At 70.5% G+C, this 24,878-nt stretch overlaps 3 protein-coding genes across 5 annotated transcripts; all 3 read left to right on the top strand.

Annotated features, from left to right (window-relative positions):
• Positions 1 to 829: 829 nt before the first annotated feature.
• On the top strand, positions 830 to 12,353 carry ARHGAP30 (Rho GTPase activating protein 30). The gene is made up of 14 exons (XM_075724594.1): positions 830 to 885; positions 1,104 to 1,258; positions 1,381 to 1,527; positions 2,050 to 2,152; positions 6,351 to 6,495; positions 6,595 to 6,677; positions 7,249 to 7,356; positions 7,429 to 7,556; positions 8,193 to 8,346; positions 8,637 to 8,737; positions 8,871 to 8,948; positions 9,226 to 9,980; positions 10,842 to 11,915; positions 12,012 to 12,353. The coding sequence occupies exons 1-14, from the start codon at positions 830 to 832 to the stop codon at positions 12,351 to 12,353; spliced, it is 3,429 nt and encodes a 1,142-aa protein (XP_075580709.1).
• Positions 12,354 to 14,087: 1,734 nt separating this feature from the next.
• USF1 (upstream transcription factor 1) lies at positions 14,088 to 17,304 on the top strand. 3 transcript variants are annotated; one of them, XM_075724375.1, is made up of 10 exons: positions 14,088 to 14,165; positions 14,388 to 14,437; positions 14,695 to 14,807; positions 14,984 to 15,085; positions 15,182 to 15,374; positions 15,496 to 15,583; positions 15,840 to 15,898; positions 16,773 to 16,867; positions 16,970 to 17,098; positions 17,194 to 17,304. In XM_075724375.1, the coding sequence occupies exons 1-10, from the start codon at positions 14,158 to 14,160 to the stop codon at positions 17,281 to 17,283; spliced, it is 927 nt and encodes a 308-aa protein (XP_075580490.1). In that variant the 5' UTR covers positions 14,088 to 14,157; the 3' UTR covers positions 17,284 to 17,304. The 3 variants fall into 3 exon arrangements, with proteins under 3 accessions (XP_075580490.1, XP_075580489.1, XP_075580491.1); XM_075724374.1 differs by having other exon boundaries at positions 14,689 to 14,807; XM_075724376.1 differs by having other exon boundaries at positions 14,689 to 14,807; positions 15,182 to 15,383.
• A 1,414-nt stretch (positions 17,305 to 18,718) lies between these two features.
• On the top strand, positions 18,719 to 24,878 carry F11R (F11 receptor). Its single transcript, XM_075724380.1, has 9 exons — positions 18,719 to 18,800; positions 20,796 to 20,852; positions 21,120 to 21,233; positions 21,325 to 21,468; positions 22,505 to 22,707; positions 22,788 to 22,890; positions 23,370 to 23,481; positions 23,771 to 23,819; positions 24,843 to 24,878. Exons 1-9 carry the CDS (start codon positions 18,719 to 18,721, stop codon positions 24,876 to 24,878), a joined length of 900 nt encoding a protein of 299 aa, XP_075580495.1.

Genomic DNA, 24,878 nt, shown 5'->3' with positions numbered 1-24,878 from the left:
CTGGGACCCCGTGTCGAGTGCGTCTGGTCTCAGCCCGGGGGGGGGGACACACACACGACGTGGGGACATGGGGCGGGCACACGCGCGTGCGAGGCGGCCGCACCGGGGTGCGCCACCCCCCGTGCCGCTGGGCGCGCCGGCCAGCCGCGTGCGAGGGCGTGGAAGCGCGCGGGAGCACGGGCGGCCGCCTGCCGGCCTGCACGAGGGCGTGCAAGGATGCTAACGCGGGCACGAGCGAGCGCGCAGGAGCGTGCGCGAGCACGCACGAGTCCGCACCCCAGCTCGCACACGAGCGCGCCCAAGCTCGCATCATGAGCGTCCACGAGCTCGCGCGAGCGTGCACGAGTCTGCACCCAAGCTCGCGCGTGAGCACGCCCAAGCTCACACGAGCGTGCGTGAGCTCGTGCAAGCGTGCACGAGTCCGCACCCAAGCTCGCGCACGAGCTTGCGCGAGCGTGCAGGAGTGTGCGCAAGCGTGCACGAGCATGCACGAGCTCGCGCGAGCGTGCACGAGTCCGCGCCCGAGCTCGCGCACGAGCTTGCGCGAGCGTGCAGGAGTGTGCGCAAGCGTGCACGAGCATGCACGAGCTCGCGCGAGCGTGCACGAGTCCGCGCCCGAGCTCGCGCACGAGCTTGCGCGAGCGTGCACGAGCATGCACGAGCTCGCGCGAGCGTGCACGAGTCCGTGCCCGAGCTCGCGCGTGAGCATGCCCGAGCTCGCGCAAGTGTGCCCGAGCTCGCGCGAGCATGCATGAGCATGCGCAAGCGTGCACGAGTCTGCGCCCAAGCTTGCGCGAGCATGCAGAAGCGCGCAGGAGCGTGCGCGAGCATGCAGGAGCGTGCGCAAGTGTGCATGAGCGTGCAGGAGTCCGCGCCCCAGCTCGCGCGAGCATGCACGAGCTCGCGCGAGCGTGCAGGAGTCCGCGCCCCAGCTCGCGCGAGCATGCACGAGCTCGCGCGAGCGTGCAGGAGTCCGCGCCCCAGCTCGCGCGAGCGTGCACGAGCTCGCGCGAGCATGCAGGAGCGTGCACGAGCTCGCGCGAGCGTGCAGGAGTCCGCGCCCCAGCTCACGCGAGCGTGCACGAGCTCGCGCGAGCATGCAGGAGCGTGCACGAGCTCGCGCGAGCGTGCGCGAGCGTGCGCAAGCGTGCCACCCGCGCCCTGCCCTGTGGTTTCGACGCATCGAAGAGCAGGAAGCGGCCTCGAAGGCGGCCGCTGCCTTCCTGCCGCCGCCAGCGGGACGCCCCGGGCCCTCGAGGCTGCGTCAGGGCCCCGGGGCCGCCGCGCTTCCTCCCCGGGGGCCGCTTCCGCTCGCCGCCCGCCTCCCCCGCTCCTCGCCGGGGCTCTGGGGCGCCCGCGCCCCGCTCGGGCCATGGGCAGGATCTGACCCCGCTGCCGGGGGGGTCCGCGCCGCCTCCATGTCGCTGGCGCTGAAGGCCCGGCAGAAGGCGAGGCGCAAGGGCGGCACCAAGGAGCGGGTGTTCGGCTGCGACCTCCTGGAGCACCTCCAGCAGTCGGGGCAGGACGGTAAGCACCCGCCGGCGAGCGCCGCCACCGCCCGCGCCCCCCCCAGCCGGGGGGTCCCGGCGAGCCCTGCCTCGGGGGTCGCCCGCCCCCGCGGGTGCCGGAAGCCGGGAGGGTGCCGCGGGGAGGGGACGGGGGGGGTGACTCAGGCCGCACGGTTGCATCACCGGCGTTGAGCAAGCGTTGCAGCCGGGGTGCCTCCCGGGGAGGCCCCTCCGAGATTTGGGGGGGTTCCCGGTGCCTCGACGCGGCTCCAATCTCGGTGCCCCGCTGCGGCCCCGGGGGGACGGGGATGGGTGGCTCCATCCTTGGGGACTCAGCGGCGCCCGTTTGCCGGGGGCTCCGGTGTCCCCGGGACCTGGACGTGGCCGGCGCAGGGACCGGCGGCCCCGTGGGGACGCCGTCACTGGGGACCATGGGGGTGGGTGGCCCCGGTCCCCCCCGTCACCCCCGGCTCTTGGCGGGGAGCAGGTCTGGGGCCGGGGGGAGGTGGGTGATGGCGGACCCGGGGCGCCCGTCCCGCAGTGCCGCAGGTGCTGAGGAGCTGCACCGAGTTCGTGGAGCAGCATGGGGTGGTGGACGGCATCTACCGCCTCTCGGGCGTCTCCTCCAACATCCAGCGGCTGCGGTGAGCGGGACCGGGCGGGAGGGACGGGGATAGAGGTGGGATGGAGATGGAGCAGATGGGATGGAGCTGGAGGTGATGGAGATGGGAGCAGGTGGGGTGGAGATTGGAAGCAGGAGGAGCTGGGATGGAGCTGGAGGTGATGGAGATGGGAGCAGGTAGGGTGGAGATTGGAAGCAGGAGGAGCTGGGATGGAGCTGGAGGTGATGGAGATGGGAGCAGGTGGGGTGGAGATTGGAAGCAGGAGGAGCTGGGATGGAGCTGGAGGTGATGGAGACGGGAGCAGGTGGGGTGGAGATTGGAAGCAGAAGGAGCTGGGATGGAGCTGGAGGTGATGGAGGTGGAGACGGGAGCAGGCGGGGTGGGGATTGGAAGCAGGAGGAGCTGGGATGGAGCTGGAGGTGATGGAGATGGGAGCAGGTGGGGTGGAGATTGGAAGCAGGAGGAGCTGGGAGGGAGCTGGAGGTGATGGAGATGGGAGCAGGTGGGGTGGAGATTGGAAGCAGAAGGAGCTGGGATGGAGCTGGAGGTGATGGAGATGGGAGCAGGCGGGGTGGAGATTGGAAGCAGGAGGAGCTGGGATGGAGCTGGAGGTGATGGAGACGGGAGCAGGTGGGGTGGAGATTGGAAGCAGAAGGAGCTGGGATGGAGCTGGAGGTGATGGAGGTGGAGACGGGAGCAGGCGGGGTGGGGATTGGAAGCAGGAGGAGCTGGGATGGAGCTGGAGGTGATGGAGATGGGAGCAGGCGGGGTGGGGATTGGAAGCAGAAGGAGCTGGGATGGAGCTGGAGGTGATGGAGATGGGAGCAGGCGGGGTGGGGATTGGAAGCAGGAGGAGCTGGGATGGAGCTGGAGGTGATGGAGGTGGAGGTGGGAGCAGGCGGGGTGGGGATTGGAAGCAGGAGGAGCTGGGAGGGAGCTGGAGGTGATGGAGGTGGAGGTGGGAGCAGGCGGGGTGGGGATTGGAAGCAGGAGGAGCTGGGATGGAGCTGGAGGTGATGGAGATGGGAGCAGGTGGGGTGGAGATTGGAAGCAGGAGGAGCTGGGATGGAGCTGGAGGTGATGGAGATGGGAGCAGGCGGGGTGGGGATTGGAAGCAGGAGGAGCTGGGAGGGAGCTGGAGGTGATGGAGACGGGAGCAGGCGGGGTGGGGATTGGAAGCAGGAGGAGCTGGGATGGAGCTGGAGGTGATGGAGGTGGGAGCAGGTGGGGTGGAGATTGGAAGCAGGAGGAGCTGGGAGGGAGCTGGAGGTGATGGAGGTGGAGATGGGAGCAGGCGGGGTGGGGATTGGAAGCAGGAGGAGCTGGGAGGGAGCTGGAGGTGATGGAGGTGGAGGTGGGAGCAGGCGGGGTGGGGATTGGAAGCAGGAGCTGGGAGGGAGCTGGAGGTGATGGAGGTGGAGACGGGAGCAGGCGGGGTGGGGATTGGAAGCAGGAGGAGCTGGGAGGGAGCTGGAGGTGATGGAGGTGGGAGCAGGTGGGGTGGAGATTGGAAGCAGGAGGAGCTGGGAGGGAGCTGGAGGTGATGGAGGTGGAGATGGGAGCAGGCGGGGTGGGGATTGGAAGCAGGAGGAGCTGGGAGGGAGCTGGAGGTGATGGAGGTGGAGGTGGGAGCAGGCGGGGTGGGGATTGGAAGCAGGAGGAGCTGGGATGGAGCTGGAGGTGATGGAGACAGGAGCAGGCGGGGTGGAGATTGGAAGCAGGAGGAGCTGGGATGGAGCTGGAGGTGATGGAGGTGGAGATGGGAGCAGGCGGGGTGGGGATTGGAAGCAGGAGGAGCTGGGATGGAGCTGGAGGTGATGGAGGTGGAGATGGGAGCAGGCGGGGTGGGGATTGGAAGCAGGAGGAGCTGGGAGGGAGCTGGAGGTGATGGAGACGGGAGCAGGCGGGGTGGGGATTGGAAGCAGGAGGAGCTGGGAGGGAGCTGGAGGTGATGGAGGTGGAGATGGGAGCAGGCGGGGTGGGGATTGGAAGCAGGAGGAGCTGGGAGGGAGCTGGAGGTGATGGAGGTGGAGGTGGGAGCAGGCGGGGTGGGGATTGGAAGCAGGAGCTGGGAGGGAGCTGGAGACCAGATGGGATCAACTGGGAGCAAACCAGGAGGGAGACGGGGATGGGATGGAGATGGGAGCGGGCAGGATGGGGGTGGAGACTGGAAGAAGACGGGGCTGGGACTGGGAGGGAGGGAGACGGGGAGGGGACGGATTTGGGAGCAGGTGGGATGGAGATGGGGAAGGGGACAGGAGGGAGATGGGAGCGGAGGGGATGGAAACGGGGATGGGATGAGGCAGGACCGGGTGGGATGGCGATGGGGATGGGATGAGGCAGGACCGGGTGGGATGGCGATGGGGATGGGATGAGGCAGGACCGGGTGGGCTGGAGGTGGGACAGAGACGGCCGGGCCGAGGCAGGGCCAGGCGGGCGAGCGGGGGGCGAGGGCAGGGCCGGGATGGGGCCGGGCGCAGGAGCCCAGCCCGGTGCTGAGGTGGCCGGATCCGGCCCCGCGGCCCCTTCCTTCCCCGTCCTGCGCTCCCGCAGCTCTCGGCCCCCTCCTGTTCCCGCTGCTTCAGCCCTTCCTCACGGCTTCCTTTCCTTCCCTTTTCCCTTCTCTTTATTTTCTTTTTCATTCTTTCTTCCTTTTTCATTCTTTCCATATTTGGTTTCTTTTTTTCACTCTTTGGCTCTTTCACTTCTTCCCTCGAGTGTTTCTTTCCTCCCCTTTTCCTGTCCCTCCAAGAACCCCAGCACTGGCAGTGTCCCCTGCATCTGCAACGTCCCCAACACCCCCAGCGTCCCCAACACCCCCAGTATCCCCAACACCCATTAACCCCAGCATCCCCAACACCCCCACACCCCCAGCATCCCCAACACCCCCAGCGTCCCCAACATCCCCAGTGTCCCCAACACCCATTAACCCCAGCATCCCCAACACCCCCAGCATCCCCAACACCCCCACATCCCCAGCGTTCCCAACACCCCCAGTGTCCCCAACACCCAACACTCCCAGTGTCCCCAACACCCATTAAGCCCAGCGTCCCCAACACCCCCATATCCCCAACACCCCCATATCCCCAGCGTCCCCAACACCCCCAGTGTCCCCAACACCCATTAACCCCAGCGTTCCCAACACCCCCAGTGTCCCCAACACCCATTAATCCCAGCGTCCCCAACACCCCCAGCATCCCCAACACCCCAATATCCCCAGCGTTCCCAACACCCCCAGTGTCCCCAACACCCATTAAACCCAGCGTCCCCAACATCCCCCTGTCCACCCATATCCCCCGTGTTCCCACATCCTCTGTGTACCTGTACCTCTGGCACCTGCAGCATCCCCCTGTCCCTGCCATCCCCGTCCCTGCCATCCCCCTGTCCCCAGCATCCCCCTGTCCCCAGCATCCTGCCATCCCCGTTCCTGCCGTCCCCCTGTCCCCAGCATCCTCCGTCCCCAGCATCCTCCATCCCCAGCATCCCAGCATCCCTGTCCCTGCCATCCCCCTGTCCCTGCTGTCCCCCCGTCCCTGCCATCCCCCTATCCCCAGCATCCTCCGTCCCCAGCATCCCGCCATCCCCGTCCCTGCCGTCCCCCCGTCCCTGCCATCCCCCCGTCCCTGCCGTCCCCCTGTCCCTGCCATCCCCCTGTCCCCAGCATCCTCCGTCCCCAGCATCCCACCATCCCCATCCCCGTCCCTGCTGTCCCCCTGTCCCTGCTGTCCCCCTGTCCCCAGCATCCCAGCATTCCCGTCCCTGCTGTCCCCCTGTCCCTGCCGTCCCCCCGTCCCTGCCATCCCCCTGTCCCCAGCATCCCGCCATCCCCATCCCTGCCGTCCCCCCGTCCCTGCCATCCCCCTGTCCCCAGCATCCCGCCATCCCCATCCCTGCCGTCCCCCCATCCCTGCCATCCCCCTGTCCCCAGCATCCCGGCCATGCAGCAGCAGAACCTGGCGGATGAACCCACCCCCATTTGCAGCCCACCGGGGCTGTGTCCCGTCCCCGGTGACGGTGACAGTGACATTCCTTGTGCACCCCCGAGCCCCGCTGGCAGGGACGGGCCCAGACACCCTCCCCACCTCCGCCAGCACGGGCACACACCCCACCCACCCCAGCAAAAAACCCTCCACGGCACAGCAGCCGAGTGGGGCCGAGGAGGGGGACCACGCTGTCCCCGTCCCCGAGCCCCCCGCCGAGCCGGCCGCCTCGCTCGCAGGCAGGAGTTCGACAGCGACCGCTGCCCCGACCTGCAGAAGGACGTCTACCTGCAGGACATCCACTGCGTCAGCTCCCTCTGCAAGGCGTACTTCCGCGAGCTCCCCAACCCCCTCCTCACCTACCAGCTCTACGACAAATTTGCCGTGAGTGTCCCGTGTGTCCCCCCCCCCCCCCGACGGTGCTGCCACCCGTCCCCAGCCCCGGGAGGTGGCACTTGTCACCCCGTCCCCGTGCCCCGGCAGGACGCGGTGGCCATCCAGATGGAAGAGGCTCGTCTGGTGAAGATCAAGGAGGTGCTGAAGGAGCTGCCGTTGCCCCACTATAGGTAGGGGGGCGCAGGGGGGGCACCCCCCGTACCCGGCGTCCCCCCGCGGGCATCGCTGTCCCTAACTTCCAGCTTCCCTAGCTGGGGAAGGGTCTGGAGAACAAGTCTTATGAGGAGCGGCTGAGGGAACTGGGGTTGTTTAGCCTGGAGAAGAGGAGGCTGAGGGGAGACCTTATCGCTCTCTACAACTCCCTGAAAGGAGGTTGTAGTGAGGGGGGTGTTGGGCTCTTCTCCCAAGTAGCTAGCGATAGGACGAGAGGAAATGGGCTTAAGCTGCGCCAGGGGAGGTTTAGACTGGAGATTAGGAAGAATTTCTTTACGGAAAGGGTGGTCAGGCATTGGAACAGGCTGCCCAGAGAGGTGGTGGAGTCCCCATCCCTGGAGGCGTTTAAAAAACGGGTAGATGTGGCACTTCGGGATATGGTTTAGTCTGGTCTACCCTTGATTAGTCTAGAGTGGGCTTGGTAGTGTAGGTTAATGGTTGGACTGGATGATCTTAAAGGTCTTTTCCAACCTAGATGATTCTATGATTCTATGATTCTATGATTCTAATGCGCCCCGGCGCCCGCAGGACCCTGGAGTTCCTGATGAGGCATCTCCTGCACATGGCATCCTACAGCAGCCAGACCAACATGCACGCCAGGAACCTGGCCATCGTCTGGGCGCCCAACCTGCTGCGGTGAGCGCCGGCGATGGGGGCGAGGGGACGCGGGGTGAGGGGGGGGAAGCCTAAGACCCGTCCCCGCCGCAGGTCGAAGGACATCGAGGCGACGGGGTTCAACGGCACGGCGGCGTTCATGGAGGTGCGCGTCCAGTCCATCGTGGTGGAGTTCATCCTCACCCACGTCGAGCAGCTCTTCGGGGACGCTCCTCTCCACGGTACGTCCCAGCCGGGCAAGGGGGGAACACGGGCGGTGAGGGGGTCCCCGGCGGGACCCTGACGCCCCATCTCAGGGGAGCAGCTGGGGGAACTGGGGGTGTTCAGCCCGGAGAAGAGGAGGCTGAGGGGAGACCTCATCGCTCCCTACAACTACCTGAAAGGAGGGGGTAGGGACGGGGGTGTTGGGCTCTTCTCCCAAGGAACCAGCGATAGGACGAGAGGAAATGGGCCCAAGCTGCGCCAGGGGAGGTTTAGGTTGGATATTGGGAGAAATTTCTTCACGGAAAGGGTGGTCAAGCATTGGAACAGGCTGCCCAGAGAGGTGGGGGAGTCCCCATCCCTGGAAGCGTTCAAAAAACGGGCAGAGGTGGCACTTGGGGACATGGTTTAGTGGGCATGGGGGTGTTGGGTTGGTGGTCGATGATCTTAGGGCTCCCTTCCAACCTTAATAACCCCCAGTTTTTACTTTCATTAAAAAATAATGCAGCCACCAAGGCAGGAAACATGGAATTATGACTCTCCCCTTGATTGCTTTAGTGGTGGCCTTGGTAGCGTGAGGTCAACGGTTGGGCTGGGTGATCTAAAGGTCTTTTCCAACCTCAACGATTCCATGATTCTGTCTTGGTGGCCCGCAGGCGGCGAGTGCCCCCGGCGGTCCCTGCTGCTGGGCGGGGGGGGCCCGGGGGACGGGCAGCCCCCGCCGTACCACGTGCCGGCCACGCTCAGCCAGGGCGACGGACCCCCCCCGATCCGGCCCTACCACACCATCATCGAGCTCAGCGACCACAGGTAGGACCCTGCCACCACCCCCTGCCCTCCCCGGGGACCCCCCCGGTGACCTCCCGGCCCGGAGCACGCCTGTGCCATGCACATACCATCCCGTGCACGCGTATTCTTACACGCGCAAGCGTGGGCGCGCGTTCTCCTGCACACGTGCCTGCAGGCGTGCCCAAGCTCTTGCACGTGTCCAAAGGCACCATGTCTGCTCGTGCACATACGCAAGCGTGCCCAGGCGTGCCCAAGCGTGCCCAGGTGTGCCCAGGCGTGCCCGCCACGCCTGACGCCAAGGGGTCCCGCAGGAGGAAGGGCTCCCTCAAGGCCAAGAAGTGGAGGTCCATCTTCAACCTGGGCCGCTCCAGCCACGAGGCCAAGCGCAAGCTGGTGAAGGCGGAGGATAAAGGTGGGGAGCCCCGGTCCCCCCGCCGCCGGGGTCCAGAGGGAGCGACCCCATCGCTCAGGGGACGATGCGTCCCCAAACCCAGCCCCGCTGCTGCCCTGTGCGTCCCCATTCCCCTCCTCCTTCCCCCCCACAGATGACAAGTGTGGTAAAATAAGCCTGCGGCCAGCCAAGAGCATGGACTCGCTCAGCTCCGTCCCCTTCGCCAACGACGGTAAGAGGGACGCACCGTGCCGCTCCCGCGGGAACCGTCCCTGTCCCCGAGGCGGGATCATTGGGACAGGGTGGGGATGGAGGGGACGGGGATGGGGATGGAGAAGATGGCATAGGGATGGAGAGGACGGGGTGGGGATGGACAAGCCGCCGGGCACCGACCTGGTCCTCCGGTTTGGCAGCTCCCGCGCTGCCGCCGGGCTGGGTCCCCAGGTGTGGGGAGGTCCGGGGACAGCGGCCACCTCCGGGCACTGACTCTTCTCCCGCCCCGGGCACAGACGACCCTCGGCTGAGCAAGAAGCGGTCGGTGAAGCAGCCGCCGCAGCGCCGGGAGAGCTTTGACACCTGCCCCTCGCCGCCGGAGAGCTGCCCCGAGCTGGACGAGAGCCTGGAGGAGAAGCTGAAGGGGAAGGAGGAGCTGCGGGGCCCCGAGTCGGAGGGCGAAAGCAGCACCAAGTCGGAGCCCACCACCCCCAAAGCCGGCCGGGCCTCGCTGGTGGCCCCCGGCCGCTCGCCCAAGGCCGCCCGCAGCCGTGCCGAGAAGTGCGCGGGGGTCCACATCTCCGGCCCCTTCTCCGTCACCGTCCCCTTCCACATCACCTCCAACCTCTCCCGCCTGACGCGGGGGCTGCCGTGCCCGGCGCTGGCCCAGGCGGCTGCGGGCAGAGAGCCGCCCGCCAGCCCCCCGCCACCCGCCCGCCGCTCCACCGGCGACGCCGAGGCGCCCGAGCAGCGCGGCAGCGAGACGCGGCCGCCGGGACCGGCCGGCGCAGGACCCCCAGGGTGCTGGGGGGGAAACGGGGCTCAATCCCCGCCATCTGCCTCCGCAGGGGAGGGGAAGGAGGACGCGGAGGAGACCCGGCTCTCCCTGGAGCTGCGGGACTCCTTCGCCTTCCTGGACAGCCAGGAGACGTGGCTGGAGGGCAGCGGGGACGGGGAGCCGGCGGCGTGGTCCCTGCTGCCAGACACCGGCCCCGGGGACGGCGAGGGGTTCCCCGCCATAGAGGAGGGGATGGAGAGCGGGTTCATGAACGTAAGCTGGCATCGCCATCCCCGTGCTTTGGGTCCGGGGTGGCAGGGCCGGAGGCAAGCAGAGGGTCACCTCCGCTGTCCCTGGTCGGGGTGGGGATGGAGAGGGCAGGAATGGGCATGGAGGGGACAGAGATGGGATGGAAGGGACATGGGTGGGGATGGAGGGGACAGAGATGGGACGGAGGGGACATGGGTGGGGATGGAGGCGACACGGGTGGGAAGGGAGAGGGCAAGTATGGGCATGGAGGGGACAGAGATGGGAAAGAAGGGACACAGGTGGGAATGGAGGGGACAAGGTAGGGATGAAGAGGACAACGTGGGGATGGAGGGAACAGGGTTGGGGATGGAGAGGACAGGGATGGGCGTGGAGAGGGCAGGGATGGGGATGGAGGTGACAGAGATGGGGATGGAGGCGACAGGGATGGGGATGGAGGGGACAAGGTAGGGATGGAGGGAACAAGGTGTGGATGGGATGGAGGGGACAGGGATGGGCATGGAGGGGACAGGGATAGGGATGGAGGGGATGGGAATGGGCATGGAGAGGGCAGGGGTGGGATGGAGGCGAGAGGGATGGGGATGGAGGGGACAAGGTGCAGATGGGATGGAGGGGACAGGGATAGGGATGGAGGGGACAGGGATGGGGATGGAGGTGAGAGGGATGGGGATGGAGGGGACAAGGTGCAGATGGGATGGAGGGGACAGGGATAGGGATGGAGGGGACAGGGATGCGCATGGAGGGGACACGGTGGCATCGACCCCTCCAGCGCCAGTGCTGGGCCTCGGGGCTGTACAGGGCTTCATGCCGGCTGGGGCTGGGGGTCTCCAGCGTGGCCGTCACCTTTCTGCCCATCCCTGTCCCCAGCCAGGGGAGCCCCACATGGAGCAGCCCGCCAGCTACCTCTCCATCGAGGAGTGCATGGACGAGGAGATGTTCTTCATGGCTCCCAGCGGCTCCGACGCCGAGGACCGCGCTGGGGACACTGACTCGGACGACATGTTCCTCAGCGCCCATGATGACCTCAGCCCGCTGGCGGCATCGCTGGAGCCCCTCGACCAGCCGCCGGGTGAGGGTACGGCCCCGGGGAACCCGGCACTGGCCCAATCCGGCAGGGACGGCACCGCTGTGCCGCAGGACAGGTCTCCGACGCCGGAGCCGGCAGAGTCATGCCCCACAGAGGAGGATGCTCCAGGCGAGGAGGAGCACCCGGGGGACCCCGCAGCAGAGGCGGGGGCACCGGGCAGCGGGCAGCCCCCAGGGGAAGGGGGTGGAGAGGAAGGGGCCGTGGAAGGTGGCTCCAGCCCCAGCAGAACTGACTCCAGCGCCGAAGCTGGCCCGGGGGATGAGGGTGGAGGAGCTGGTGGCCCCGCAGGAGCGGGGCCGGTTCTCGACCCAGATGCGTCGGGTGGGGAAGCTGAAGAGGATGGAGCTGGCTCTGGTCCCCCCGCCCTGGAGGAGCCTGGGGAGGGTGAACCCCAGCCTTCACTGGGACCCCCTCCAGCTGCCTCAGCGGAGGAAAGCCCCCGGGAGCCCGTGGAGCCCCTGGTCCCTGAGCTGGTCCATGAGGTGGTCCCTGAGCTGGTCCCTGAGCTGGTCCCCGAGCTGGCCCTGCCCTCTGCGGCCAGCGCAAAGGGGACCGATGCCACTCCCGGGAGCAGCCCCGGCTCTCCCTCGCTCTCTGCCTCAGCCCCGGAGCTGCGCAGCCCTCCCCCCGAAACCCCAGAGCCCAGCCGGGCCGAGCCCCCCGGGGAGGCAGGGCGCCCCGAGCCCGTGGCCGTGCTGCGCCGCGATGGCAGCGCGCCCGTGCGCCTGGCCGCCCGCACCGTCAGGGTGCAGCAGGCGCGGTCGGTCCCCGTCGTGCCCCCCAAGCCCCAGTTCGCCAAGATCCCGCCGGCCCTGCAGCCCTGCGTGCCCCCGGCCGACGGCGCGTCCCCGGCCGCCGCGCAGGGGGATGCCGCCGCGCCGCCCCACCGGCTCCCCGGCCCCGCGGCGCCGGAGGGACCCTCCCAGCAACGCGGGGGCGGCGGAGCGGAGGCGGGGGCGAAGAGAGCGGGCTGGCGGGAGGGCGGCAGCATGTCCTTTGATGAGGCGGTGGCCATGGCCGCCGAGCAGCAGCTGGCCCAGGCGCCGGTGAGGAGGATCCAGACCTACGGCGGCGGGGAGCTGGCACCCGCTGCCCCCAAGGCCCTGCCCTTCCAGCGGGCCCCCCTGCGGCCGCGGCTGCTGCGGCCCCTCAGCTGCATGGCGGCCCCCGAGGGCGAGGCGCCGGGGAGGAACCGGCTGAGCCTGGGCCGGCCAGCGGCACAGACCGAGGGGGCGGCGCTGCCCCCGCCGCGGCGGCCCGTGGGCACCGAAGGGGCGGCAGGCGAGCGCTGAGCGCCGGGGAGGTGCGGGGCCGGGGCTGGCGGACGTTTGTGCTCTTTTGCGAGTGACAACAGGGTCAATAAATGCACTGGACTTGTCTACGCCTGCGGCCTCCGACGCAACATGGCGGCACCCGGGGTGGCCTCAGGGCAGCGGTGGGGCGGGGGCTCCCCGCGCAGCACCCCGAGCCGAGGCGGGGGGGGAGAGCAGGGCGGGGGGGTCCCTCACCCCGCGGCGGCGGCACCGGCGGGCCGCGCCGGTTTAGGCGAGGGGGCTCGGGGGCACGGGGAGCGATGCCCGCCTCCAAGATGGCGCCGCCCTCACCCAAGATGGCGGCGGGCGGAAGCGCCGCGCTTCGCCGTCTAAGATGGCGCCCGCCGGGGCCGGCACGCACTGAGATGGCGCCGGCGGGGAGGGGCGGGGAGGCCGTGCCCGGCGCCAAGATGGCGGCGGCGGCGGCGCGCTGCGCTACGCGGCGCCCCTGCCCAAGATGGCGGCGGGGGCGGATGCGGGGCTGGCTTCCGCCCGGGCCCGTCATGGCGGCGCGGCGGCGCCGTGCGCATGTGCGGGGCTCCATGGCGAGACAAGGGGCCGAGCGCGCGCAGGGCGGCCCGGCGCGGCGAGGTAACGGCGGGGGCGGGCGGGGGCGCCGGGCCGGGGCCGGGGGTCGCGGCGGGGCAGGGCCGGGGCCGCCTCCCCCCCCCCCCCTCCCCTTTCCCCGGCCCGCCAACCGCGGGGCTGGGCCCGGCCGCGGCCGCCGGTGGGTGCGGGCCCGGCCGCGGCCCCCCCGGGCCCATCCGCCGCTGCCCCCGGCGGGGTGCGGGCCCCCCCCTCCCCTTCCCCGGCCCCCGGGATCCGCCGCGCCCCCGCCGCCCTCCCCCGGGGCGCGGCCCCCCGGGCCTGTCACCTCCCTGCGGGCTGCGGCCCGGCCCCCCCCGGGCCTGTCACCCCCACCCCCGGCCTGTCACCCCCTCTGCCGCCGCCCCGGCCCTGCCACCCCCCCGCCGGGGGTCCCCCCCCAGCCCCGCCGCCCCCCCCAGCCCTGCCCGCTGCCGGGCACCGAGGCCGGGGGGGCCCCGCTCGAGTGGGGGACCTGGGCCCGCGGCCGGGGGCGGGGGGTGACGCGGGGCTGAGCCCCCCGCGGCGGCCCGGCCTGGGGGGCGGCTGCTTTTGGGGCGGTGGGGGAGCGGGGGGCCGGGGAGCGGGGGCCCGGTGTCGGGGCCCTGCCCCGGGGAGCTCCCCCGGCTCCTTCACCGGCTGGTGACAAAGAAGCGGAGGCAGCGGGGTCACCGCGGCGGGGCGGCACGGCTGCCCCGGGGTCACACCGGGGGTCTCCGGTACGAGCCGCGCCCCCGAACTGTCACCCGCCGGACCGAAACCCGGGCGAGCCGGTGGCTTTGGGGACAGCCGTGTCACCCAGGATGCGAAAGTGAAACGGGGAGCGCCCGAAAACGGCACCCAAGGCCCCCGAGCCGGTGTCTGGCCGCGGCGGCCGGTGCAGGACCGAGCTGCCGCGGCGCTGCCGGCACAGCCGGGCCCCGGCATCGCCGCCTCCGCGACGGCTTCGCCCCCCGTCCCGGGGCCCTGGCGCTGTCGCCGGGTGCCGGTGACAGCGGGGGACCTGGCACCGCCGGGGAGCTGCCCCTCCCGGGGCTGGCGTCGGTCCCGCTCCGGCGCAGAGCGGCAGGTCGCCGGGAGGAGGAGGAGGAGGAAGGCTGGGGCCCGTCCCTGAGCCGCCGCCTCTGCTCCCCGCAGGGCTGTGAAGGCCGGGAGGCTCATCTGCGGCTGCCCCGCTGATGCCTGACGGAGCGGAGCGATGAAGGGGTGAGTGCCGGGACCCCCGCCGGCGCGGGGCCGGGGGCGGCGGCTGCGCCGAGGGCCCTCTCCGCCGTACGAGTTTTCTGCGGATAACGGGGGCCGGTGATGCGGCCGGTCAGGCCGACGCCGGGATGGGGCTGTCAGGGGGACCGGGTGATGGCCGGGCGGTGCCGGCTCCGGGATGGTGGGGGTCCCCAGCCCCTCACCCGCCTCCCCTCACCCTCGCAGGCAGCAGAAAACAGCCGAGACGGAAGAGGGAACGGTGCAAATCCAGGAAGGTGAGCGGGGACCCCACCGCAGGCCGTGGGGGGCCTTGGCTGCCCCGGGGGCCGCGCGAGGAAGCCCCGGCCGTGCCCGGTTTCGCCGTGGCATCGGGCACCGCGCGGCTGGAGGCACGTGCTGGGCTAACGCCAGAGCCCGTCCTCGCCCCTGGGAGAGGGGACGGCTCTGAGCTCCCCATCCGCAGCACGGGAGCCCCCGGCCCCTTCCCCGTCATGGGCTTTTCCCCCCCTTCCCTTGTTGCCTTAAGGTGCAGTGGCCACAGGTGAGGATCCCACCAGCGTCGCCATTGCCAGCATCCAGTCCGCGGCCACCTTCCCCGACCCCAACATCAAGTATGTCTTTCGCACAGAGAACGGCGGGACGCAGGTATGCACGCCCGCCGGCTGGGGCCCCTCCAGGCGGGACGCGAAGGGGTCGGAGCCGGGGTTTGGCCCCTCCGGTCGCAGCCGGAGGGGGAGCGGTGTGGGAGCGCCGCGGCCTGGTCCCCGTGCCGGGCAGGTCTGGGTGTCCCCACGTCCCCACGGCCGCGGCGCTCTCGGCAGGTGATGTACAGGGTGATCCAAGTAGCCGACGGACAGCTGGACGGACAGACGGAGGGCACCAGCGCCATCAGCGGCTACCCCGCCACCCAGTCCATGACACAGGTGGGTGCCGGTGCCGGCTGCCGGTGCCGTGGGGGAGCGGGGCCGTCCTCGGCGCCCCGTCCCACTGTGGCACCCGCTGCCGTCCCTCCCTTCCAGGCTGTCATCCAGGGTGCCTTCACCAGCGAGGATGCGGTGGAGACGGAGGCCACGGCCACCGAGACTCACTACACCTATTTCCCCACCACGGCCGTGGCCGACACCAGCACCTCTGCCGGCGCGGGGACCACGGCCACCGCCGTCGTCACCACGCAGAACTCGGAGGCCCTCCTGGGGCAGCCCACCCCCACGGGTACGGCCGGCGCGGGGGGGGGGGGGTGTCGCGTCCCCGTCCCTCAGGACCGCGGTCCCCTCCGCGGGGCGTTTTGGGGCGCTCCCCGCCTGATCCCCTCTCTCGTTTTTGGGCCGTTCAGGGCAGTTCTTTGTGATGATGTCGCCCCAGGAGGTGCTGCAGGGCGGAGCGCAGAGGACCATCACCCCCCGCGCCCACCCCTACTCCCCGTGAGTACCGGACCCCTCCCCGGCTCCCCTGGGCACGGGGGCGTCGCGGCCGCCCTCAGCTGCGCCGACGCAGAGACCGGCGCGAGCAAAGCGGGGGGGACGCGCCGGTGGTCCGGCGCTTTGGGGAGCGGGCTGGGTGTCCCCCATCCGCGCCGGGAGCCGGAGCGAGGCGTCCCCCGTGCCAGTGTGGGGAGGCTGGGACGCAGCCGGATCCCCGCCGGCATCGCCGGGACCAACGCGGCCGCTCTCCCCCCAGGAAGTCGGAGGCGCCGCGGGCTACCCGGGACGAGAAGCGCCGGGCGCAGCACAACGAAGGTACCGGCAGCAGGGCCGGGGGGCTCATCCCGCTCTCAGCGAGGGGCGGTGGGGACCGGCGGGGACCGGGGCGTGCAGCAGCGCGGGGAGCGGAGCCGTCCCTGGGTTAACGCTCTCTATTCCCACCTCCTAGATGGAAAAGCTCTAAGGACATATCACAAAGCTCTTGTCAGTTAAGGGTAAAGCCTCTTTTGGGAGAGCTGTAATTAGCAGCAGCAGGGGAAGCCAGAGCTCGGAAGATTAAGCTCAAACCTTGGGAAGCCCGAGCACGCCCAGGTAAGGCACCCAGGCGGCCCCCGGCCCTGCCCGGCCCCCAGCCAGGAGGAGACGGCGGCGGGGGGCGAGTGCCCGGCACGGCACAGCCCGGCAGAGGCGTTCCGGCGCCAGGATCCTCCTTCCTTTTGGCTTCAAAAACAACTCAAAAATGCCAGAACCCAGGGCGTTGGGCTGGTTTGACCCAAAAATGGATTCTTCCCATCCTTGTCCCCTCCCCGGGAGCAGGCAGGGTGCCCGCCCTGCCCGCACCCCGAGGGGCCTGGGTCCCGGCGCGGGCAGAGCTCGGGTCGTTTGGGTGCTTCACCTCTGCTTTCCCAGCTGCCCAAGGAGTTGGGTGCCCGGGGCCGGGGGAGCTGGGCAGGGTCTGTGCCCGCCGCTCCCACCCCCTCTCCCAGGGGTGCTGGGCTCAGCACAGTTAGGGTTAGCGACCCCCAACCCCAGCCAGGAGGGTGCAGGTTTGGGGGGGGGGGGGGGGGGGATGACACACACACACCCCGCTGAGGGTTGCGTGGGGGGGTCCAGGGACTTGGCACGAGGCTCGGTGCCCGACGGGGGTCCCGGGACGGCGCTGACGCCCCCCGCTCTCCCCGCCTCGCAGTGGAGCGCCGGCGCAGGGACAAGATCAACAACTGGATCGTGCAGCTCTCCAAGATCATCCCTGACTGCTCCATGGAGAACACCAAGTCGGGGCAGGTAGGGGACCCCCCGCCATCTCCTCGGGGGGCTGCGGGGTGAGGGAAGGGCTCGGTGGGGTGCCGGCGCTCCCCCCAACTCACCCCCCATCTCCTCTCCCAGAGCAAGGGCGGAATCCTCTCCAAAGCTTGCGACTACATCCAGGAGCTGCGGCAGAGCAACCACCGCCTCTCCGAGGAGCTGCAGGGTCTCGACCAGCTCCAGCTGGACAACGAGGTCTTGCGGCAGCAGGTGAGGGGGCTGGGGGGTCCCCGCAGGGTGTGGGGGGTGGGCGAGGGGGTCCGTGCGTCCCCCTCACCCCCCGTGCGTCCCCCTCCCCGCGCCAGGTGGAGGATCTGAAGAACAAGAACCTGATCCTGCGGGCGCAGCTCCGCCAGCATGGCGTGGAGATCGTCATCAAGAACGACAGCCACTGACGGGGACGGCGGGGACGGGGACTGGCGGGGGGCTTGGGGGTCGCCGCCCCCCCCCCCCCCCCGCCCCCCCCTGCACCTCCCACCCCCCTTCCCCCGGCAGCGAGCACCTCCCCGGCGTGACATGAGGACCCTCCCGTTTGGTTTGTGTCGTCCCCCCCCTTTTCTCTGCCCCCCACCCCGTATCCCCGGGGCGCCCCGCCTCGCCGCACCCCCCCCCGCCCTCTCACGTGTCCCCCTCCGCCCCGCGCTTCGTGCACACGCTCTCGGCCAGGCGGGCACCGGCCCCGCTGCCCCCCCAGCACTGCCTCGGTCTCCCGGCCCCCCGCCTGTGCCCGCGACGCCCCCTGCCCCCCCTCCCCACGGGGCCCCCCCCTCCCCGGGGAACCGTCCCCTCCCCGGGGGGGCCGCGGCGCCTCTCGCCCCTCCCCGCCGGCCCCGGGCAGCCGCTGGGGGTGCGGGGGTCCCGGGGTGCTGCGGCCCCCCCCACCTCCCTGCCTGCTGCGGCTGGCCCGGCCCAGCGGGGCCAGACTTTTTTTTAAAACTCTGAATTTAAAAAGCGAAAATAAATAAAAATAGTGATTTGTTTTTCCAGGTCCTACAGTTTATTACCCTCTTGTAGCACCCTTCAAGCACCCTGGGGGACCCCCCAGGGCACTTGGGAGGGGGCTCCCCGTGACCCCAAAACTGCCCTGACCCCTCCCGCACCTTGCAGCACCCACGGGCCCCTCGGGTATGGTCCCTCCGGCCCCCGCCTCGCAGCACCCTGGGGCCCTGCGGGCAGGGGGGTGGGGGCTCCCAGGGCCCCCCCGTTCCCTCCTGCGCCCCCCGCCACCCCAGGGACCTGTTCTGGGCCTCCGCGTCCCTGCGATGTCACCGTGCTGCGGCGTCGCCGTGCCGTGACGTCGCCGTGTCGTGACATTGCGGTGCCACGACGGCTCCGTGGGAGCACCGGGAGTTCCAGGAGCAGGGGGGGAGCGCTGGAGGCACTGGGAGCACTGGGAGCGCTGCAGGCGCTGGGAGCGCTCTGGGGCCTGAGGAGGCCGCAGGCCCCGTCGCTATGGCAACGCCCGGGTCCCCGCCTGAGGGCCTCCACGAGGGACGCAAAGCGCGCCCATTGGTCAGAAGTTAAAGCGCTCTCTCTGATTGGCCGGCAGGCCTCGCCCTCACCACACCTGTCGCGCGCGCGCCCCCTTCGTCTCAGCCAATCGAAGCCGGCCCTGCGGCGCTGACCCAGCCAGTCACCGGCGCGGGGCCCGCCCCCTCCTTGAGGAGACAGGCGGCTCGACCAATGGAGCCGGGGAAGGGGCGGGGCTCCCCGGCACCTGGCGGAGGGGCGTCGCCGGGTTGGCCCAGCCCCGGGGAGGGGGTGGGGCCCACCTGGGCGGGGCCGCACCTGGTGCGGGAGGGCGCGCGCAGGGCGGCGGCGGCGGCGGCCATGGCGGGAGCGGCGCGGCGGGGCGGCCCCGGGTCCCAGCCCCGGCCCCTGCTGCTGCTGCTGCTGCTCGGAGCGGCGGCCGGTGAGTGCCCGGGGGGGGCGGCCACGAGGTGCCCGGACAATGGCGGGCCCGGTGCCCGCGGCGCCGCCGGTACCGGGGAGGGCGGCGGATCGCCGGGGGGCGGCCGGTACCGAGGGGCAGCGGGGGGCGCCGGGGCGGTGCCGGTACCGGGGGAGTCGCGGTGCTCCCGCCTGCGGCGAGGCTGCAGCCCGGGGACGGCGGTGGGTTGCCCGGGACGGGAGCCCGGTACCGGCCGGCGGGTCCCCGGTGCCAGGGCCCTGTGCCGCGCACCGTCCCCGCTCACGGGAGCCCGGTTTGTAGCGGGGAGGGGGCCCCGGTGCTGCCCTACGTCGCCATAACGGGCGATTAATAACCGGGCGGCGTCGCCCGGCGAGCCCCGTCGGTGCCCAGAACCCCGGGGACACCGCGGGCCCGGAGCCGCCGCCGCCGCCGCCCCGTTATTTAGGCTTTGGGGTTGGTTTTGTGGGCGCACGAAACTTTTGGCACCCGGCTCGACCCCACCGGTGCCGCTGACGCCGTCCCGGCAGCTCCGCTCTACGCCAAGCCCCGTCCTCGCCGTCTCACCGACAGCCGGTAACTTTTTTGGGGGGTGGGCTCAGGGTGCCGGGGGGCTCGGCAGCAGCGGGGTACAGATTTGGCTACGCTTCCCATGGCCGGAAACTCGCCATGGCGAAAACACCCCGGCTGACAGCGTTCCTCCTGACGTGGGCCTACGGCGGAATCCGGGGGCGTCCCCGTCCCGCTCCCCTCACGGCGGGCGTCGAGACGCGCCCCGCACCCCGGGTTAATGAGTAGCTGGTGCCGCGCCACCGGTGCTCCCGAAGGCCAAAGTTACGGTGTTTGTCACCAACAGACTGGGCCGGGATGGCGGTGGCCTTCCTGTCCCCAGCGGCCTTCCTGTCCCGGTCGGTCGCTACATCCCCTCCATTGTGCTGGAACAATCCCGGAGCCGGCTGGCATTAACCCCATCCCAGCTGATTTGGACCCGCAGCCGGCAGCGCCTGCGTCCCGGCCGGGACCCCCCCGCCAGGGATCCATCCTGCTCCGGCTCCTCCCGACCCCCCCGAATGATCCCACGGGGCCTGCAGGACGTCACCTTTCCGCTGCTTCTGCCCCAAATCCACCCAAACAAACCCCCAAATCTTCCCCCTCCTCCCTGAGCCCTGGTATGGTTCAGGGCACGGCCACGATGGGGGCGCGGCGGCGTTCCCGGCCGGCACCGTGCCACCGTGCTGGCCCTCGGGAGCGACGCCAGGCCCCGTGTTGGGAAGCGCTCCCAGCCCGGGGACAGCAGACGCCCCGTTTCCCTCCCGATTCGCCCCAAAACGGCCGATTCCTGCTGCCGGCCGCCTGCCTTTCGCTGGGCGGCGGCTCGGGGTGCAAAGGCGCAAGGTGGGTCGGGGGCGAGGCCGTGCCGGTTCCCCATCACCGGTTCCCCATCACCCGGCCGGCATCGCTGCCTTCCCCAGGCCCAAAACCGGGAGCCGGGGCGGTTGCGCCGGGAGACGCCCGGCTTTGAGCGGCCTCGAGGACGCGGGACGCGGCCGGCAGCCGGGACCAACTCTCCGGACCGACAGCACCGGCGGGCTGGCGGCGGCGATGGCCGCGGGGACGGGCAGGAGACGCGCGTGCCGGCTGCGCCGAGGCGCGTGCGTGGGGATGCAGGGGTGTCTGCGGGTGCGTGCGCGGAGGGCAGGGAGTTGCGAAACGCCCCGGCCAGTTTCCTGCGAAACCAAGCAGAAACCGGGCAGGGCGGGAGGTGACGTGACAGCGCGGGCAGCGCCCCAGAGCAGGCAGGACGGGATTTTCCAGCTCCCCCGGGCTGCAACACGCCGGGCGGCACAACGTGCTGTCACCCCCCGCCCCCGGGGACCGTCACCGCTGCCTCGGGGCTCCCGGTGACCTCCCTGACCTGGCTGCAGCATCCCCTGCTCCCCGTATCCCATCGCTGCGGCCCCTCCGGATTTCTCAGCCGTGTCCTTTTCCCTCCCGCAGTGTCGCTGGTGGGAGCCCAGGTCACCTCCGAGACCAAAGAAGTGCCCGAAAACAAGCGTGAGTGCCCGGCCCCAGCACCCCGCTGCTCACCGGCGGTCCCCCGCACCCCGTTATCCCGCGGGGGCCGCGGCCAAGCCGCATCCCCCGGCACCTCCGGTGCTGCAACGGCGTTTGCCCCGAGGTCCCCGGATCCCGAGGCTGAGGGTGGATTTCCCGTGTGGGGCTGGACCGGGGAGGGTTTGGGTCCTCGGTTTGCACGGGACGCAAGCGTGGTGCCGCTCCGGTGCGCTGGCACGCGCTCGCAGCGTCGCTTCTCCCTGGCAGCCGCCGACATCCCCTGCTCGGCGTATCGGTCCGGCTGGAACAATCCCCGCATCGAGTGGAAGTTCCAGAAGGGCTCCTCGCTGGTCCTCTTCTACTACGGGGGACAGCTGACAGGTACATCCCCGGCTCGGCGCATCCCACCCGGTCTGTCCATCTGTCCGTCCGTCGGAGCGGGTTCCCAGCCCTGTCTCCTCTCTCCCGGCAGAGCCCTACAAGAACCGGGTCCGGTTCTCGCCCACTGCCATCCACTTCGACACGGTGACGCGGGCAGACACGGGGAAGTACATCTGCGAGGTGGTGAGCGGCAGCAGCCAGATCGCCAAGTCGGAGGTGAACCTCATCGTGCAAGGTGCGGCCAGCCCCGATTCCCCCTCCCTGCTCGTCCCTCGCGGGGCTTTGCTGTCCCGGGACCCGCTTCTTGTCCCCCTGCTCGTCCCTCGCGGGGCTTTGCTGCCCCAGGACGCGCTTCTTGTCCCCCTGCTTGTCCCTCGCGGGGCTTTGCTGCCCCAGGACGCGCTTCTTGTCCCCCTGCTCGTCCCTCACGGGGCTTTGCTGCCCCGGGACGCGCTTCTTGTCCCCCTGCTCGTCCCTCTTGGGGCTTTGCTGCCCCGGGACGCGCTTCTTGTCCCCCTGCTCGTCCCTCGCGGGGCTTTGCTGCCCCAGGACCCGCTTCTTGTCCCCCTGCTCGTCCCTCTTGGGGCTTTGCTGTCCCAGGACGCGCTTCTTGTCCCCCTGCTCGTCCCTCGCGGGGCTTTGCTGTCCCGGGACGCGCTTCTTGTCCCCCTGCTCATCCCTCGCGGGGCTTTGCTGTCCCAGGACGCGCTTCTTGTCCCCCTGCTCGTCCCTCGCGGGGCTTTGCTGTCCCAGGATGCGCTTCTTGTCCCCCTGCTCGTCCCTCGCGGGGCTTTGCTGCCCCAGGACGCGCTTCTTGTCCCCCTGCTCGTCCCTCTTGGGGCTTTGCTGTCCCAGGATGCGCTTCTTGTCCCCCTGCTTGTCCCTCGCGGGGCTTTGCTGCCCCAGGACGCGCTTCTTGTCCCCCTGCTTGTCCCTCTTGGGGCTTTGCTGTCCCAGGACCCGCTTCTTGTCCCCCTGCTCGTCCCTCGCGGGGCTTTGCTGCCCCAGGACGCGCTTCTTGTCCCCCTGCTTGTCCCTCGCGGGGCTTTGCTGCCCCAGGACGCGCTTCTTGTCCCCCTGCTCGTCCCTCACGGGGCTTTGCTGCCCCGGGACGCGCTTCTTGTCCCCCTGCTCGTCCCCACCGTGGCGCGGGGACAGCCGGCTGGGGGAAGGACACCGTCCCTGCCGTCCCGCGCCCTTCGCGCACCCCGTCCCTCCCCGGCGCGAGCCGTGCCGTGGTGAGCCGGCCCCGACGCCGCGCTCTCCCGCAGTGCCGCCCGCCAAGCCGGTGGCCCATGTCCCCGCCTCGGCCACCATCGGCAGCAAGACCGTGCTGCGGTGCACCGAGACGGACGGCTCGCCGCCCCCCACCTTCCGCTGGTACAAGAACAGCATGCTGATGCCCGCCGACCCCAAAACCAGCCTGACCTTCAGGAATTCCTCCTACACCCTGGACCCCGCCACGGGGGAGCTGGTGAGCGCGGGGTGCTCCAAACTTGGGGACCCCCCCCCAGCCTTCCCCTGCCCTGCTCTCATCTCTCCGCTCCCGTCCAGATCTTTGAGCCCCTGAGCGCCTTCGACACCGGCGACTACTACTGCGAGGCGATGAACAACGTGGGCTCCCCGCAGCAATCGGACGTTGTCCGCATGGAAGCCAGTAAGGAACGGCAGCGGAGGCCGGTGCCGCGTGTCCCGCCCCGCCCCACCCTCGGGTTTTTTCCAGGCTCTGCCTGGGCTGCGTCCGGCACAGGTCATGTTTTAGGGGATGCCGATGCAGGGCGATGCCGTCGCCTCTTTGCCCTTCCAGGTTCAAAGGCGTTAATTAGCTGTGATGTTAATGACCCTGCTGTATGGTCTCCAACAGCCCGGGCTGAAACAAGTCCTTGGCGCGATGCTGTGGAGGGGGACTGGGGAAAACCGCCCTTGGGGACGTGTGGCACTCGACGGGGCAGCCTGATCCACCTCGGAACTGGGTCCAGCTTCGATGCTGGCCCCGCTCGGAGCTGGCTTTGGAGCGGCGGCTCCCTGCGGCTACTCTCACGCTGGGATTTCTGCGGGATCCCGGGGGTGCCGAGCTGAGGGTTTCCGTGCCTGGGACCCAGCCCCTCTCCGACATCCCGGTCCCTCTCTACCCAGGCGAAGTCAACGTGGGCGGCATCGTGGCCGCCGTCGTGGTGCTGCTGATGGTGCTGGCGCTCGTGGCCTTCGGCATCTGGTTTGCCTACAGACGGGGCTTCTTCAGCAGTGAGTACCGCCCCGGGACCCGCTCGCCCCCCGTGCCCCCTGCCAAGCCCCCCTAAAACCCCTGCTCTGGTTCTTTTATTTCAGAGAGAAGAGAGTAAGTCAAGCCGTAACGCTGCTGCCTCCCTCCCGGCCGCCTCCTCTTCCTCCGCCAGCGGGGCGGGTGGTCTTCTCCTCCCCCAGCCCCTTGCCCCGTGGGCTGGGAAGGTGCCCCGGGTGTCACCGGGTGCTCAGGGTGGGGGACAAGGGGGGGCTCCGGGCAGCGTGACGGCTCCTAACGCCCTTGCTTTCTGCAGCACCGCCAGCAAGAAGGTGATTTACAGCCAGCCCTCGCACCGCAGCGAGGTGAGTACGGGCTGGGACGGGCGGGGGGTGGCCGCTGCCGCGCCAAGCTGGGCACCTTCCCCAGGGCTGCCCAAAGGCGCGGGGGACCCCGGCGTCCCCTCAGGCTCGCCCCCGGCGTCCCCTCGTCCCCGGTGTCCCTCGTCCCCGGTGTCCCTCGTCCCCTCGTCCCCGGCATCCCCATGTCCCCGGCGTCCCCCGCCATCCCTCGTCCCCGGCGTCCCCCGCCATCCCTCGTCCCCGGCATCCCCGCCATCCCTCGTCCGCAGCGTCCCCGGCGTCCCCTCGTCCCCGGCATCCCCTCGTCCCCGGCGTCCCCTCGTCCCCGGCGTCCCCCTCGTCCCCCGGCGTCCCCTCGTCCCTGGTGTCCCTCGTCCCCTCGTCCCCGGCATCCCCATGTCCCCAGCGTCCCCAGCATCCCGGTGTCCCCCGCCATCCCTCATCCCCTCGTCCCCGGCGTCCCCTCGTCCCCGGCGTCCCCTCGTCCCTGGTGTCCCTTTTCCCCAGTGTCCCTCGTCCCCTCGTCCCCGGCATCCCCTCGTCCCCGGCATCCCCTCGTCCCCGGCGTCCCCATGTCCCCAGCGTCCCCAGCATCCCCGGCGGTCCCCTCGTCCCCGGCGTCCCCTCATCCCTGGTGTCCCTTGTCCCCAGTGTCCCTCGTCCCCTTGTCCCCGCCATCCCTCGTCCCCGGCATCCCCGCCATCCCTTGTCCCCAGCGTCCCCGGCATCCCCGGCATCCCCCATGTCCCCAGCGTCCCCAGCATCCCGGCGTCCCCGCCATCCCTCATCCCCAGCGTCCCCGGCATCCCCAGCGTCCCCGGCATCCCCAGCATCCCGGCATCCCCTCATCCCCGGCATCCCCAGCGTCCCCCGCCGTCCCTCGTCCCCATCCTGCTTGGAGCAAGCCAGGCTCCTCGGGGACCATGCCCGGCTCTCCCCCCCTGGGGACAGCGGCAAATCCAGCCGGGTGCTTCCCACCCGCTTCCCCGTCCCCCGCCGCCGTTATCGTCCCCCTTGTCCCCGCAGGGAGACTTCAGGCAGACGTCGTCCTTCCTGGTGTGA

The sequence above is a fragment of the Pelecanus crispus genome, chromosome 22, assembly GCF_030463565.1.
Source record: "Pelecanus crispus isolate bPelCri1 chromosome 22, bPelCri1.pri, whole genome shotgun sequence".
NCBI lineage: Eukaryota > Metazoa > Chordata > Aves > Pelecaniformes > Pelecanidae > Pelecanus > Pelecanus crispus.
The sequence above is the reverse complement of the archived record's forward strand: the minus strand, read 5'-3'. Positions and strand labels throughout refer to the sequence as shown.